The following is a 16,643-nucleotide window of genomic DNA, read 5'->3' as shown; positions in this document are numbered from 1 at the left end:
GGGGTGATGTGTGGTGATTTAAGTGATTTCTATGACCTGACAGTTTGTTTTTTTGTTTGATCATTACTGTTCATACAGGTCCAGTGCTTGTATTGTTTGCTTGTACTGGCATATAATAACAATGCGTCCTTGATGATTAGGCACTACAGAGCCAAGCAGGACAACACTGGTAGGTTATGTTTAATATATATGTTTTTCCACACAATTCTATAAACCACTAAAATGTTACAGTAACATGATGTCAGATAACAGTTTTTGTTTGATTCTGTCCTAGTGGACCGAAAGCATGAGCTGGATGAGGCTTTGGTAAATTTTCTGGTGAGGGATTCTCAGGCTTTTACCATTGTGGATGATCCAGGCTTCAAGGAGTTTGTGGCAAAGCTTGACCCCACATACACTCTGCCCTCCAGACAGGCTCTGATGGTGGAGGAAAAATATGAGGAGGAGAAGGCCAAAGCCAAGGCTCAACTGCAGAGTGTGGAGAGAGTGAGCCTGACCTCTGATATGTGGATCTCCATGAATATGGATGCCTATCTGGCAGTAACTTGTCATTGTGTCCTGGATAATATGAAGATGGACACTTTACTTTTAGGAGTGCTGCCTTTCCCCCAAGACCACAGTGCTGAAAACATTGCAGCTGCTCTGATGTCTCTGGTAGTGGAGTGGGGACTTGAGGGGAAGGTTCAATGCCTGGTGACTGATGCTGCTGCAAACATGCTCTGCACTGCAAAAAAACTAGCCATGCGACATATTGTTTGCATTGCACATGCGTTAAATTTGGTTGTTAAAAAGTCCCTGGATCAAACGCCTGGCCTAGAAGAACAGCGTTCAAAGGCACGAAAAGTGGTGACCTATTTTAGGTCAAGCACTACCGGAAAAGAAAAACTGAAACATGTGCAACAGCAAATGAACTGTGCAGTGATGAAGCTAATTCAGGAGGTGGATACACACTGGAACAGCACCTTTTTGATGTTGCAGCGCTTGTATGATGAGAGACAGACAGTCGGGGCAGCTCTGGCATCACTTAAGATGTTCATCCTCTCTCTTCTGAGGAATATGAAACAATCGCAGCATGTCTCCAAGTGCTTTCCCCGTTCTATGCAGCAACTGTGGAACTGTCCCAGGAGAAGAGAGTGTCAGGTTAAATGGTGATTCCACTTGTAAAGATGTTATTTCAAGCAACCCAGGAAGTAATACTGAAGACCACAAATGTAACAGCAACACTTCTTGGACGGAATATCACTGCAACCCTCATAAATACGTTTGATAACCTTGAGAGCTCAACACTCGTGTCACTTGCCACACTGTTGGATCCAAGATTTAAAGCCATTGGATTTCACAGTCCAGAAAAGGCCCAAAATGCTGCACGGAAACTTACAGCTGAATGTGCAGCACTGGTCAGGCAGACACGAGTGGAGACTTTATCAGATCATTCACCTCAACCAGCAACAAGTGCACAAAATCCATCCTCCTCAGGTAGTTGTAAGTTGGTAATTATGAACACACAGACAGTCACATAGACACAATGAAACTTGTATGTATTCATGACTGTCAAATCTTTATTGTTCTTTCAGCTTCCAACCTTTGGTCAAGTTTTGATCGAGATGCTGCACTGGCAAGAGCTCACAGGAATCATACATCAGATGCCACAATTGAAGTTCAGAGATACTTGTCTGATCCTCCCTTGCAAAGATCAGATGATCCACTGGCCTACTGGAATGAGCACAAAAATGTTTATCCACATTTGTTCTTGTTGGCTAAACAATATTTATGCATACCAGCCTCATCTGTTCCGTGTGAACGTGTTTTTTCAAAAGCCGGAGAAGTTGTCAGCAAAAAAAGAAATCGGCTAAGTCCAAAAACTGTGGAAAAACTCTTATTCCTTAATAAAAACCTCTGAATTCCCATCACTAAATTTCATGACTGAGTTAAATAAGCACAACCCACCTTTCTGCACCGGTTTTGTTTCTTTAAACACACCCTCTCTCAATCCTAGATATTAGTCAACATGTCCACTAAATCAGCTGAACATATATTGACAGTGTTTGTTGTCTACTATTTCACCACTAGATGTCACTGAAACGAACCTATGAATGAATGAACCCATGTTCAATACAATTGGCAAAGTGGTTCAATACTGCTTCATTGCTTCATTTGAGCATCACTACTGTTTACCGCCAAGCGGAAGCGTCTTAGGAACAGCTACGTCACTTCCTTGAATCATGAATATTTAGCTGCGTCCGGAATCGCATACTTACAGAGTACGTACTAGATTGGAGGAAGTATGCACTACTCGGCCGGTAAAAAAGTACATACTTTCAGTATAGAAGTATGCACTATGCACACAACATCACTACGTACTACATGCGCCATCTTGCCAACGTCAAGTGATGACGTAAAGATGTGATGACGTAATATCACCATAGTTACAGACTCATTACAAACCCCACTCGCCAAAATTTTGGATATTTATCGTGTTTTTGTTATTTGTTCGTCTTTAAAATGTTTTATTTTATTTATCTTACTTACACTTGTGAACAGAGGACTTCCGCTTTGAACGCCTACGCAGCTCCAGTTGCATTATGGGATACATTAGCGGTCAAGTCTGCATCGCTTGCATACTCAAACATGGTTGCCCAATAAGTACGTTATCCGGGTACTTCTCGCGTACCTCTTTATTTATACTATGTATTCGGACATACTAACCGCTCTCGCGTACTATTGAGTATGGAAGTATGCGATTCCGGACGCAGAATATTCATTTGAAACGGTCTATATGTGATGGAACTTATGGCATTGTATAGCATCTATGATCTATCATCTCTAAAACATAAACAGATTTAACAGTTAACATTGTGTAAGATTTCGAAACAGCATAGGCAATTAACAGAGTTTCAAAGAAGCCAAAATAGTGGGTGCCAGAATTACAGGTGTCTTGGGTACAAAAAATAAAAAGTAATATTTTATGGTTTAATAAAAACAATCATAAAAGTACGATTTTAGAGCCAATGTTTGAAATATAGACTTCAAGAATAAAGTCATAATATTTTAAGAATAAAGTCTTAATATTTAAAGGAAAAGTAGGCTAATTGTAGGGGGCTGCCAGTTTAGAGAAGCACAGATGAAAGGGAGTACCTCATAACAGTAAATTATAACCTTACCTCAGCTTGGAGGTGGAGGTAGCTATAAATCTATCTTTGGTAGCTATAAATCTACCATTCTTACAACTTTACGACTTTAGTCTTGAAATGTTACTATTACGTTACTATTCTCAAAATCAAAACTTCATTCCGAATATAAAGTATTTCGACTTTATTTTCAAAATATTAAGACTTTTAATCTCTGATATTTCAACTTCATTCTGGAAATATTACACCTTTCAAAATATTAAGACTTTTAATCTCTAATATTTTAACTTCAGTCTGGAAATATTACACCTTTCAAAATATTACGACTTCATTCTCAAATTTTTTAAATAGTGGCCTTAAAACACTGTCCTATAAAAGTCAATGCAGCATATCTAACATTATAAACCAACATTATCAGCAAAGAGTAACAGTGGTGCAAGCCACAGCTCAGAAACCTTTATAAGGGCATCGCATCACTCTGTGTTATGTGCACAAATACCTGACCCAGGAGCAATGGGGGAAAAAGTGTGGTCTGATGAGTGAGCTTTTATTAATTGTTCTACATTTAAATTATTATGTACAGTATATGTAGAAAGCAAAAGCATGCTTTAACAACCATCTTAGCTTTTTATTAGCTCCAATATATTGAAATAGGGTTTTAATACTTTTTTTTAATCAATTATACATTGAAGTATGTGGACACCTAAGTATCAGATTTGTGTGTGTGTGTGTGTGTGTGCGTGTGTGTGTGTTAAGTCCCTCAATTAAAAATGCATGAGCAATGTCACACCAAATGCAACTTTTAAAATAAGGATTGCACGTCAATATGGCAACAATGTGAACTGCACCAGTGGGTGGCAGCAATAATCACCTCGGTTAAGTAAAAGCCAAAACGTCCAGATATTAAACTCACTCACTCACTTTCTTAACCAATTAGGATAGGGGGGCTATCCCAGCTTTTCAACAGGCACAAGGCACAAAGTAACACACTGGACGGGGCGCCAGTCCATCGTGGGGTAGACACTCATTCACACCCATTCACCTATAGGGCAATTCAGTGTCAAACTCCACACTGACAGTGATCGGAGACAAGATTTGAACCCAGGACCCTGGTGCACTCTGAAGCAAATATGCAGCCTTCTGATAGAAATACATTTCATTAAAGAATTTGTACCTTTTTTCTAAATGCAATTTGCAAATATAAGCTATAAATCTAATGTAGGAATTTATTTATTTTAATCCTTTGTTAGGGTATCCCTTTACTGCTCTGCGTGTGAGATTAAACCACTGATAATGCTATTAAAAATGTAATTTTAACTTAGGCGTGTTAGTTACAGCCCGGGGTAGGGGGCTGCAGGCAAACAATATGGGCAATTGGGTATGACTATATCGAGAGAAAAATTGGGGGGAAATAAAAATTCAATATTATTTAATTGCAAACAATAAATGAATAAAAAGGCATACAAAATCTAGCCTTAAATTTAAATATAATAAAAACAACTTTCAATCAAAAATCAATCTTTTTCAAATTGAAATTGTCATTAATTTTCCTCTACATCGCAACGTCTTTGAAAACCCAAATGTAAAACAAAATACATACATAAAAATAAAAAAAATAGTAAAATTAATCAAATGGAATTATTTTGACACCCATTAATGTACAATGTATAGAAACCAACAAAGTTTCTGTAATAATTCAGTTGCATTTAATGAATAATTAGTGCATAACTTTACACAGAACTTCAATATAATATCTTATAATATCTTCGAACATTGGTGGTTGAGTCGGCGTAATAAACAGTTTTCTTAAAACATGTTCACATAATTTAAAATAAATAAAACATGTGGGCATCTCAGAGAAAAGTGCACAAATATTGTAGTGTAAAATATAGTGAGTATTTCATGGTGCTCCTCCAGCAAAAATGAGCTCTAGAGCAGCTTGAATGTCTCCACCAGTGGCTTGTAGGGCTCTCAGGATAAGCTCCTCATCCTGGATTCCCATATCACGCAGCTGCTGAAGTTGAGATTGCCACTGACTCTAAAAACACACATTAATGTGCTTCTTACAGACAGATCTGCAACACCAAACTAATCCTTATTTAAAATAATCACAGCTTTAAAATGTATGATAGTGGGTACTTACCTGGAGTGAGGAAATACTGGACACTTGTAAGGCTTGCTGTAGGGCCTGGTTAAACAAGTCATTTGTTATAGGAGTTCCAGCAGGAATAGGTGAAACCCCTGAAGAGGCACCCTAAGAAATTAAGGTCTAACTTAGAACTTGATATTTTAAAACCTTAAGGTAAAAATAATAATTATGCAAAGCTGCAACTGGAATCATTCAGCCCCTTCACCTTATGATGGATTATGACTATGATGTGTTGAAAATAAATACACAAGTGTCAGTAAAAAGACAAAGAATATTTATTAATACATACAAGTAATTTTCATAAAATAATTTTAAGTTCAAATAAAAAACGTCTAGTTCTCTTTCATGTGAACTATTATTCAACCCCTGGCCTCAGTACTTTTGCCTTAATAACCTCTAATAAGTGATTTCTGTAAGTGCTAACAAGCCTCTTGACACCTCCCTTGTGGAAACATTTTTCTCGTGCAAAAGCATCCAGCTCCTAGTGTTTTGATGGCTTTAATGCTCCAAATGTTTCTTTAAATCCCCCTATAGAATTACCATGGTATTTAAATCTGGAGACTGAAAAGGACTCTCCAGGATATTCCAGGACTGATTCTTTAACCAAGCTTTGGTTGACTTGAAAGTTTGCTTTTGGATCATTGTATTGCTGGAAAGTCCGGTTATTGAAGGTCTATGAATTTCTTTGAGTGTCCCAACCAAAGACCAGACTTAAACCCTATTAAACATCTATGGAGAGTCAGTTCACAGACACTTCACATCTACTCTGATAGAGTTTAAGAGAATCTAGAGCTTCTAAAGCTTGTAGAGACATATCAAGAAGAATTGATATGTCAGCTGTAACTGTTGCCAAAAGAACTTCTACAAGGTATTTAATAACAGGTCTGAATGCTTTTGTGAAAAAGTAATTTCAGTTTTTTTATTTAAAAAAAAATTGGTAAAAACTAAAAACATTTTCACTTCATCGTTATGAATGATAAAGTGTAGATTTTAGACTGCTGTACCTTAATCAAAAGTTATAATATACACCGTTTCCTATTATTATATGCATATAACACATTAAAATTTGCATTCAGAGAAAGTCCCTATTGTTTATTAGTAATCTTATTAGATAGATTAAATAAATACTATAGCCAAAGCTAACAGATGCCAAAAGCATACCTGATTTCCTATGGTAGGTGTAACAGCACTGCTCTCTGGAGTGCTGGCGAGGGCCAGAGCTGTTGCAAGCTCACTTTGGGTGATTGGTCTGGGTCCTACTGCTCCACTGTAACCTAAGGTAGCAGGCCTCAACCCAGAAAAGCCTGCAAAGCTGGTGGATGGCCCACCGCGATTCCCCTGGTACAGATCAGAACAGTTTATTGAGTGAAAAAGACACAACATAAAAGCATGCTTCACATGATGTAGCCTAGTGGGTGGGGCTTTGGGCTATCAACTAAAAGGTTGAAAGTTCGAATCCCAGCTCTGGCATGCAGCCACTGTTGGGCCCTTGAGCAAGGCTCTTAACCCTCTCCGCTCCAGGGGGTGTACAATGGCGGACCCTGCGCTCTGACCCCAGCTTCCAAACAAGGTGGGATATGTGAATAAAGAATTTCGTTGTACTGTACATCTGTATATGTATATATGACAAATAAAGGCATTCTATTCTATGTAGACTTTCGAAAAACTAGTTCCTATTTGGCATAACAATAAAGCATTTTCTCTGTCCATTAGAGGCTGGTAGTCTGAATCCTGACTCCGGTGTCTGGAAGTCTATGAAAGCAAACTTGATATGGTGTTGCGATGTTGGGGTCTGAGAGCTTATTTACACAGAACAGGGCAGGTATCATCACCCTTCTGTGACATTGTATGAGCAGCATTTCGAAAAAGTAGTAGCTGGTTTAATGGGTTTTAGAACAAGCACATGCTAGCCCTCATCTTCCAAGGCAGTTTGTGTAATAAAGTTTGTGTAATGAAGTAGTAGGTGGGACTTGAAAACAGCTAATGTGGTTAAAAATTCAGTTAACTAAAAAGAAAAAGACAATAAATGCCAATCCTTACAGACTGGAATTCTTCCTCATCATCTGACATGCCTTCAAAAAGAAAACCTCCTGCAGATTAAAAAAAAAATTATGTGAAAGCTGCATAACAGTATTACGCTCATAGATTAAATTCACTAGACTTCTATGAGTACAGTTGAAACTAACATGTTACATAGACCTGTAAGTGTATGTCATAACATGCATTTACCGGCATGTGATTTAAATGCTTTCTGCAGCTGTTCTTTTTATGTAAATAAATCATTGGAATTTTGGAAAATGTATTCTGGTTTTAAAACTGTATGCATTTGTTGTTTAGTTACTAAAACTACTGTCATGACATACATATCCTTTACAAGTGTATGTAATTTATGACTTTAACTGTATAATGTTGCTGAACACTCATGCAATAGCCTATTTGAAAGTAACTATTACCTGGCATGTCACTGTAGGAGCTAGAGGACACATTTCTGGAAGAGCTTGCACTTGTCTGGCTGGGCACACTGCCCGCTACAGAATGCAAAACCATACCAAAATGATGGCATTAACCAGTGCTGGATGAGAGCTGATCAACCTAGAAAATACACAGAAATATGATCAAATCAATCTAATTTGAATAATTATGTTGAATAAAAAACTATCTGGATTCCTTTGCATATTGGAAGTACATATAAAACAGGCCAGGCCAATATTTACATATTTTACTCACATGTCAAGCATGTTGGGATCTGTAAATTGCACAAAGAGGTCCTTGTCTTGAAGGACACCTAAAAGACAACATCTCAATCAAACCATGTGTCATGTTTCCAATAGCATCCCAAAACTATATCAGTCAAGATTGGCTATACCTTTCTTGTGAATTTATTTTATAATTGTAAACCACTGCATTATATACATCTAATGCATTCTCTCAAGCTTTTTTTTTGTTTATGCATTTTCTCCCCTATTTCTCCCTTTTTTTAGCGTGTCCAATTGGCCGATTGCGTCATGCTTCCTCTCCACTAATGCCGACCCCCGCTCTGATTGAGGAGAACGAAGCTAACCCGTGCCCCCTCTGACACGTGGGCAGCAGCAGTATGCATTTTTTCACCTACACTTTGACGAGTGCACTGCGGATCAGCACTGTGTATGGGGAGACACTCTTTTCCCGTCTTTGTGCAGGCGGCATCAATCAGCCAGCACAGGTCGTAATTGCATTAGTTATGAGAGAGTCCCTATCTGGCTTTGTAATATCCCACCCCTATCTGAATAACAGGCCAATCGTACAGCATAAATGTGATTGTGAGATTCTGCTGGTTTGTTTTTGATCATTTTGATCATGTTCCTATGATGGGGTAAGACCCGTTATATTTTTTATAAGTACAACCCTAAACGCCTAACACCCCCCCCCCCCCCCCCCCAACCCTAATTGGCACTATTGACCTGAACCAAGTTAGTTAGCGTCAAGTCCAACAAGCTATAAAATACAGTGATTTATTGAGGATAAACAGAAATAATGCTATTCTGAATTGATAACAGCAGTTGCAGTCTGTTAGGTGTGTAGAGTGGTTAAATCCACACATGAACTGCTAATATGCTGCATGGCTGGTGAGCTGCTGCTGTATCATTCATCTATCAACTTCTGTTGGAAAATGATGTCCCTCCTTCTGTTAAAAAAGTAACGTTTACTCTGAGTACATTTTAAACTTTTTACTTCAGTAGATTTTTAGACTAGTAATTTTACTCGTACTTAAGTAAAAATTCATCAAAGTAATAGTACTTTTACTTGAGTACAATATTTTAGTACTCTTTCCACCTCTGCTGAGTGGCCTGTCAAGCTTCTTTAATGATGCAAATACAGACATAGGTAGCCTACCAAGAGCCATTGGATCACTACTCAGGCCAGGTGTTGCCACAATTATTTGATCCAAAGATTCCTTGTTGTTAAGCATCTTAAACACCTGACAATAAAACAGAAATTTGAAAAACACATTTAAAGTCATCAGGTCCCTTAGTATAATGTTTATTTTGAACAATATGTCAAGGAAAATCATTATCTGTGTGTGTTATTCAGTAAAGGGACACATTCTACTTCCTAGACAATAATGGTTGAATAGAAATACATGTGTTATGACATGGGCTTTGTAAATAACAGTAACAGGAGGAGCTTAATTTGTTTGTTTGTTGACTTTGAAAACCGTTAGTTTTAGCTAAAACAGTCCTCACAGATGTTGCCTGTAAGAATGCTCCTACCGAGTCTCTGTAGGCTGTGCTGGTGTGAAGAGCTGCCTGCAGGACACGAAATTCTCTTGCAGCTGTTACTTTGTCCACTGGCTCTGAAGAAATGTAATTTAAACAGTATATTAAAACCTCCATCAAGTAATGTTTTGTACACATGTATTTAAGCTACAATTAAACCAATACAATTCTACAACAGTACTCAACAATAAATATACACAATAAACAATATACACCGATCAGCCATAACATTAAAACCACCTCCTTGTTTCTACACTCACTGTCCAATTTATCAGCTCCACTTACCATATAGAAGCACTTTGTAGTTCTACAATTACTGACTGTAGTCCATCTGTTTCTCTGCATGCTTTGTTAGCCACCTTTCATGCTGTTCTTCAATGGTCAGGACTCTCCCAGGACCACTACAGAGTAGGTATTATTTAGGTGGTGGGTCATTCTCAGCACTGCAGTGACACTGACATGGTGGTGGTGTGTTAGTGTGTGTTGTGCTAGTATGAGTGGATCAGACACAGCAGCGCTGCAGGAGTTTTTAAACACATCACTGTCACTGCTGGACTGAGAATAGTCCACCAACCAAAAATATATCCAGCCAACAGCGCCCCGTGGGCAGCATCCTGTGACCACTGATGAATGTCTAGAAGATGACCAACTCAAACAGCAGCAATAGATGAGCGATCGTCTCTGACTTTACATCAAGGTGGACCAACAAGGTGCTGTGCCTGATCCACTGATACCAGCACAATACACACTAACACACCACCACCATCACCACCAAGCTAAAAATGTATGTAGAGAAACAGATGGACTACAGTCAGTAATTGTAGAACTACAAAGTGCTCCTATATGGTAAGTGGAGCTGATAAAATGGACAGTGAGTGTAGAAACAAGGAGGTGGTTTTAATGTGATGGCTGTGAATTAAAATGTTCTTTTAGTTAATATAATTTCTGTTAAGCCAAAATAGTTAAATACAAATTTACTCTACATAGTTTCAAAGTTTTGCTATCTTTGTTCCCATTTAAAATAAATCTAAGAAAGCAGATGCCTACCAGGCTGGACCTCAGGTTCTGGCCATGACTTTCTCAAGATGTGCACTGTGGATCCTGACTGGATTCCGTAGGAGTCTAAAGTGAGCTCATCTCTCAGCTTCCTGCCGCAGTACACCAGCTCTGCAGTGTGTAATGGCATTAAACGGGAACTGTTATGTTTGGCTTTTATTAACAGTGGACAATTTTGTATTTTGTAAAAAGCAAGCTCTTTTTACTTAAAAAAAAAAAAAAAACATGGTAAAACCAGAGCTACTGACCTGCTCACTCAGGAGCTTGTCTCCTAGAACGTTTGTCTAAAAATTGCAGGCCTCATTTGCCTCAGTTGAGGTCAAGATTCCAAGTTAAGGTCAAGATTTTGGGGACAGTGTAGCCTAGTGCAGGGTTTTTCAAACTTTTTTTCTGGTGACCCACATTTTGTCCATGATGTTTTCACGCAACCCAGGCAACATAAAAATATATATATTTCTATAAATGTTTGATGGCGCATTTTTTCTTTTGCAACACGATATGCAACTTTATATGATGCTAAGTGCAATTTGTCATTGTGTGACAGCACCCTGCTGAGCACCTGAGCTGACATTTGCCTTTCTTGAGCCTTCCGCCAAATCACCATGACGGGTGGTTAAATGACGTTGTAACTTTCCGGGCTTCAAACTTTCATTCACCAGCTTTTCACCACAAATAAGGCACATTGGCTTAGCATCTTTACTTGCACTGGAACAGTTTACAAATCCAAACTTTAACTTTTAATTCATCTTTATAGACCCTAGCACTCGTTTTTTGTTTTTTCTTGACTGGCTCAGTAGCAATGCGATTAGCTTGTAGCTCACTGCCTTCTCCTCTTGAACTTGCTCTTGAAGATTGCACACCTTTTCAGTTGTTTCTGGAGCCACTGTCTCAGTCTGTCGTTTTCTTGAAAAGAACTTTTCAATGTTACCGGCAGTTGGCCTATTCATTTTTTAGCTCCGATATACAGTATATATATATATATATATATATATATATACAGTGTATCACAAAAGTGAGTACACCCCTCACATTTCTGCAAATATTTCATTATATCTTTTCATGGGACAACACTATAGACATGAAACTTGGATATAACTTAGAGTAGTCAGTGTACAGCTTGTATAGCAGTGTAGATTTACTGTCTTCTGAAAATAACTCAACACACAGCCATTAATGTCTAAATAGCTGGCAACATAAGTGAGTACACCCCACAGTGAACATGTCCAAATTGTGCCCAAATGTGTCGTTGTCCCTCCCTGGTGTCATGTGTCAAGGTCCCAGGTGTAAATGGGGAGCAGGGCTGTTAAATTTGGTGTTTTGGGTACAATTCTCTCATACTGGCCACTGGATATTCAACATGGCACCTCATGGCAAAGAACTCTCTGAGGATGTGAGAAATAGAATTGTTGCTCTCCACAAAGATGGCCTGGGCTATAAGAAGATTGCTAACACCCTGAAACTGAGCTACAGCATGGTGGCCAAGGTCATACAGCGGTTTTCCAGGACAGGTTCCACTCGGAACAGGCTTCGCCAGGGTCGACCAAAGAAGTTGAGTCCACGTGTTCGGCGTCATATCCAGAGGTTGGCTTTAAAAAATAGACACATGAGTGCTGCCAGCATTGCTGCAGAGGTTGAAGACGTGGGAGGTCAGCCTGTCAGTGCTCAGACCATACGCCGCACACTGCATCAACTCGGTCTGCATGGTCGTCATCCCAGAAGGAAGCTGACGCACAAGAAAGCCCGCAAACAGTTTGCTGAAGACAAGCAGTCCAAGAACATGGATTACTGGAATGCCCTGTGGTCTGACGAGACCAAGATAAACTTGTTTGGCTCAGATGGTGTCCAGCATGTGTGGCGGCGCCCTGGTGAGAAGTACCAAGACAACTGTATCTTGCCTACAGTCAAGCATGGTGGTGGTAGCATCATGGTCTTGGGCTGCATGAGTGTTGCTGGCACTGGGGAGCTGCAGTTCATTGAGGGAAACATGAATTCCAACATGTACTGTGACACTCTGAAACAGAGCACGATCCCCTCCCTTCGAAAACTCATGGCAGTTTTCCAACAGGATAACGACCCCAAACACAACCTCCAAGATGACAACTGCCTTGCTGAGGAAGCTGAAGGTAAAGGTGATGGACTAACCCCAATTGAGCGAGCACCTGTGGCGCATCCACAAGTGGAAGGTGGAGGAGTTCAAGGTGTCTAACATCCACCAGCTCCGTGATGTCATCATGGAGGAGTGGAAGAGGATTCCAGTAGCAACCTGTGCAGCTCTGGTGAATTCCATGCCCAGGAGGGTTAAGGCACAAAATATTGACACTTTGGGCACAATTTGGACATGTTCACTGTGGGGTGTACTCACTTATGTTGCCAGCCATTTAGACATTAATGGCTGTGTGTTGAGTTATTTTCAGAAGACAGTAAATCTACACTGCTATACAAGTTGTACACTGACTACTCTAAGTTATATCCAAGTTTTATTTCTATAGTGTTGTCCCATGAAAAGATATAATAAAATATTTGCAGAAATGTGAGGGGTGTACTCACTTTTGTAATACACTGTATATATTATTCTGAATAAAAGGTTTGAACAGCAACAACTAGGCTCAACAGCTCTGAGCTGCAGCACTGTAATAAAGCCCGCACTAGGGGGCGTTCGTGATGTGCCTGTTAAAAACAATCCTGTTTATGTGAGCCTGTTAAAAATCCTTTAATTATTTATTTATTTTTGGGCGACCCATTTTCTTTGGGTCGCGACCCAGAGTTTGAAAAACCCTGGCCTAGTGGGTAGAGCTTTGGGCAATCAGTCGAAAGACTGTCGGTTCAAATTCAGATTTTGCTATGCAACCACAGTTTGGCCCTTGAGCAAGGCCCTTATTAACCCTGTCTGCTCCAGGGGCGCTGTACAATGCCAGACCCTGCGGTGTGACCACAGCTTACAAGCAAGCTGGCATATGCAAAAAAGGGGCTTCATTGTATTGTACACGTGTACATGTATATATGCCAAATAAAGGCATTCCTTTTCCTCTCATGTTGTCTTAATCTTATATTAAAATTAGTAGGACAATTTGAAACTTTTAAATGTGACATTAGCAAAAACATAAAAAAAACTGTTTAAGGGGCAAATACTTTTACAGCACAGTGACAATAGAAGTTTTGTCAAAAAATGTCATATTATAAAAAATACAAACGCCATTTAGGGAGAAGCTGGGAAGTTTTGTTTAATGCAAAAAAGAATCTGTGATTTATTAATTTTCTTGAACCTATATTTAACGTACAGCGTTCCACAATAACCAGGTAAATTGGTAACAGGTGAAAGAATTATAATTAGCTATAGAAGGAGAATCCACCAATGGCTCAGTCATTGTAAGCAATAATAAGTCGGGGCTCAACACTGCATCAAACTTCTTCAGAGCACTGGACAAGCTCAGATCAAAAAGAAAATTTTTAAGTGCAAGATTGCAAATAATTTAGATATTTCAACATCTACTGTACACATTGTTAAAAGATTCTGAAATTTCAGGGAAATCTCAGCCCGTGTAGGACAAGACCTGAACCATTGTTGAATGTGTGTGACCATAGAGGCCTCAGACTGCATTACAAAAGAAAGAGTCAGGCAAATGTGATAAAAAATAGTCAGGCTCGGGAGTGCTTTGGAAAACTGTGTTACTTCCCACAGTCCAACTCTATTACACAAAAAGAAAGCCATACATCCTTCTGTGAAGAAATTTCCCAAAGGTCTCTGGGCCTAGATTAATCTCAGATGAGCCGAAAGACAGTGGAAACGTGTGATGAGATCAGAGTTCATATTTCAGCTTGTTTTTAGAACAGACATCAAGCTCTCAGTACCAAAGACCAAAAGGATAATTCAGACTAAAGGTGCAAAAGCCAACATCTGTCATGATATGAGGGTGCATCAGTGACCACAGCATGAGTGACTTGCATATGTGTACCACTGACACAGAGGCATATATTGGGAGTTTAGAGAGACACATGCTACCATCGAGGCAATGTCCTTTCCTGGGATGTCCATGGTTACTTCAGCAAGCAATGTTAGGCCTCTTTCTGCACATGCTACAACAGTGTGGCTTAAAAGACAAAGAGTGTGTGTGCTTGACTTGCCTGCACATATCGAGCAAGAATGGGTAAAAATTCCACTTGCAAAACTGCAATCATTAGTATCCTTCTCAAATTATTACAAAGTCTAATTAATAGGAAAGTTGATGTAACACAGTGGTAAACATGCCTTTGCCCCAACTTTTTAACGAGTGCGTTGCAGATATCCAATTCTAGATTTCAGTTCTATTTTATCACTGCTTTATCCTGGTTATAGGGCTCGCAGTGGGTCTGGTTTCACTGGAAAGCAAGGCAGGAATACTGTGTAGGCGCTCTGTGTAGGCGCTCTGCTGGCCGTTAACACCTGCTGAGATTCTTACCCGGATCTCAAACAGTGGTGGGCTAGAGTAAAAAACTTACTGTGCCCCAAGAGCTACATCTAAATTTGTTTACTTTTACAGAATAAAATTAGGTTGGTCAGTAAAATCGGTTCAAATTGGTTAAGAATTAACCAATTGCAGATTCTTTTTAAAATGATTTTTAAAAAATCCAAACTTTCCTGGATATGGAGTTCATAACATAAATTGAAGTTACCAATTGATCATGGTCTGGGTCATAGTTGGCCTGAAGCCAAAAAAGAAATACACCCTGAACATGATGGTAGTTTATTATAGTACATAATTTACACACATACACTTTAATTAGTGTGGGGCAGTTTAAAGCAGCATACAAGGGCACTGAAAGAAAATGCTAAACTGGTTAAACCTGGTGTTCTAGAGTTGCCACCATCCTACCTGCCAATATTCTCAATCATTTAACTTTAGTACCTGCTTTACTCTGGTAAGCAGGTATGCTGAATTCATTCATTCTAACACATAGCAACATTCACTTGTTAATTAACATCATCTTACACCCTGGAGTAATTTAGACTGAAGGCTGTAAGAATAATTGCTGCACAACTGCCTGTTTATATCTATCCATTCGATTATCTTCAATAACCTGTTTATTCTGGTCAGGGTCATGGTGGGTCCAAAGCCTAACCCAGAAACACCCAAAAAAGGAAAACACCCAGGTCAGGGCACTCTAATCACTCGTATTTAAACTTTATAGCGATATATACCAGTAATCCACCTGCAGGGATATGGTTGAAAGGTGGGAACAAACGGTATGCTCGGAGTAAAACAAGACATAATTAAACATGTCAAAGACCACAGACAGTAACAAGAGGCTACAGTGCCAGACATTTTTTCAATTTAGTTTCTACTTAATATATAACACGGAAAATAAAGTAATTCTAAATGTCCAGCAGATGCCGACACCTACGATACACAAAAATAAGAAATGTCTTAGTCTGATAGTGATCAGATCTGACATTTGGTCCGCCCATCATAAAGAGTCACGTTGAATACATCAAAGACATCTGATTTCACAAGGCACCTATTTTACAATTGATGATAAAAAGGATAAACCCACCTATAAGATCTGGATCTGGAATAGTATCCGGTAACTGTGCTGAAACAAGCTGTTTTAGAGTAGCAACCCGATACTGACCAGGCGGGACATCACCAGGTTCTGCTTCTGGAAACTGCAGCACAGACTTCGGGAGAGAAGGCTGGTCCATTAACTTCAGCGACAATATCCATTCGGGACCTGCCATATTAATTATGTTCATCAATGTCAAAATCAATGATTAATATTGCCCACCAGGAGTCTGTGATGTATGTACGTCCCCTACTCTAAAATCTGTTTTAACTGTTTTAGTCTGTTTTGTTCGGACAGCCTTAAGATAAAGACAACTACTGATGTAATTTTACAAATATAAGTACACTACGCTAAAGCCAAAACCTCGTCCTGATTCTGTGCGAAATGACGTACAGACGTAAACATTAATCGGCAGATGGGAAATGTAGTTTAGTTTAAATTGTTAAAAAAAACCGTTTATGTGCGCCATCTTGATTGTAGTTTTTAAAAAGTGCAAAACCCTCATGTTAACGGATA

General features: G+C 39.2%; 1 protein-coding gene and 1 pseudogene across 1 annotated transcript; one reads left to right on the top strand and one right to left on the bottom strand.

Annotated features, from left to right (window-relative positions):
• Positions 1-586: 586 nt before the first annotated feature.
• On the top strand, positions 587-1,900 carry LOC134320804 (E3 SUMO-protein ligase ZBED1-like). Its single transcript, XM_063002434.1, has 2 exons — positions 587-1,476; positions 1,575-1,900. Exons 1-2 carry the CDS (start codon positions 1,146-1,148, stop codon positions 1,898-1,900), a joined length of 657 nt encoding a protein of 218 aa, XP_062858504.1. The 5' UTR covers positions 587-1,145.
• A 2,934-nt stretch (positions 1,901-4,834) lies between these two features.
• LOC134320794 (ubiquitin-like protein 7) lies at positions 4,835-16,302 on the bottom strand (annotated as a pseudogene).
• Between the last annotated feature and the right edge of the window lie 341 nt (positions 16,303-16,643).

This window comes from Trichomycterus rosablanca, chromosome 1 (genome assembly GCF_030014385.1).
Source record: "Trichomycterus rosablanca isolate fTriRos1 chromosome 1, fTriRos1.hap1, whole genome shotgun sequence".
NCBI classification, from domain to species: domain Eukaryota; kingdom Metazoa; phylum Chordata; class Actinopteri; order Siluriformes; family Trichomycteridae; genus Trichomycterus; species Trichomycterus rosablanca.
This window is presented reverse-complemented; position numbering and strand designations above follow the sequence as displayed.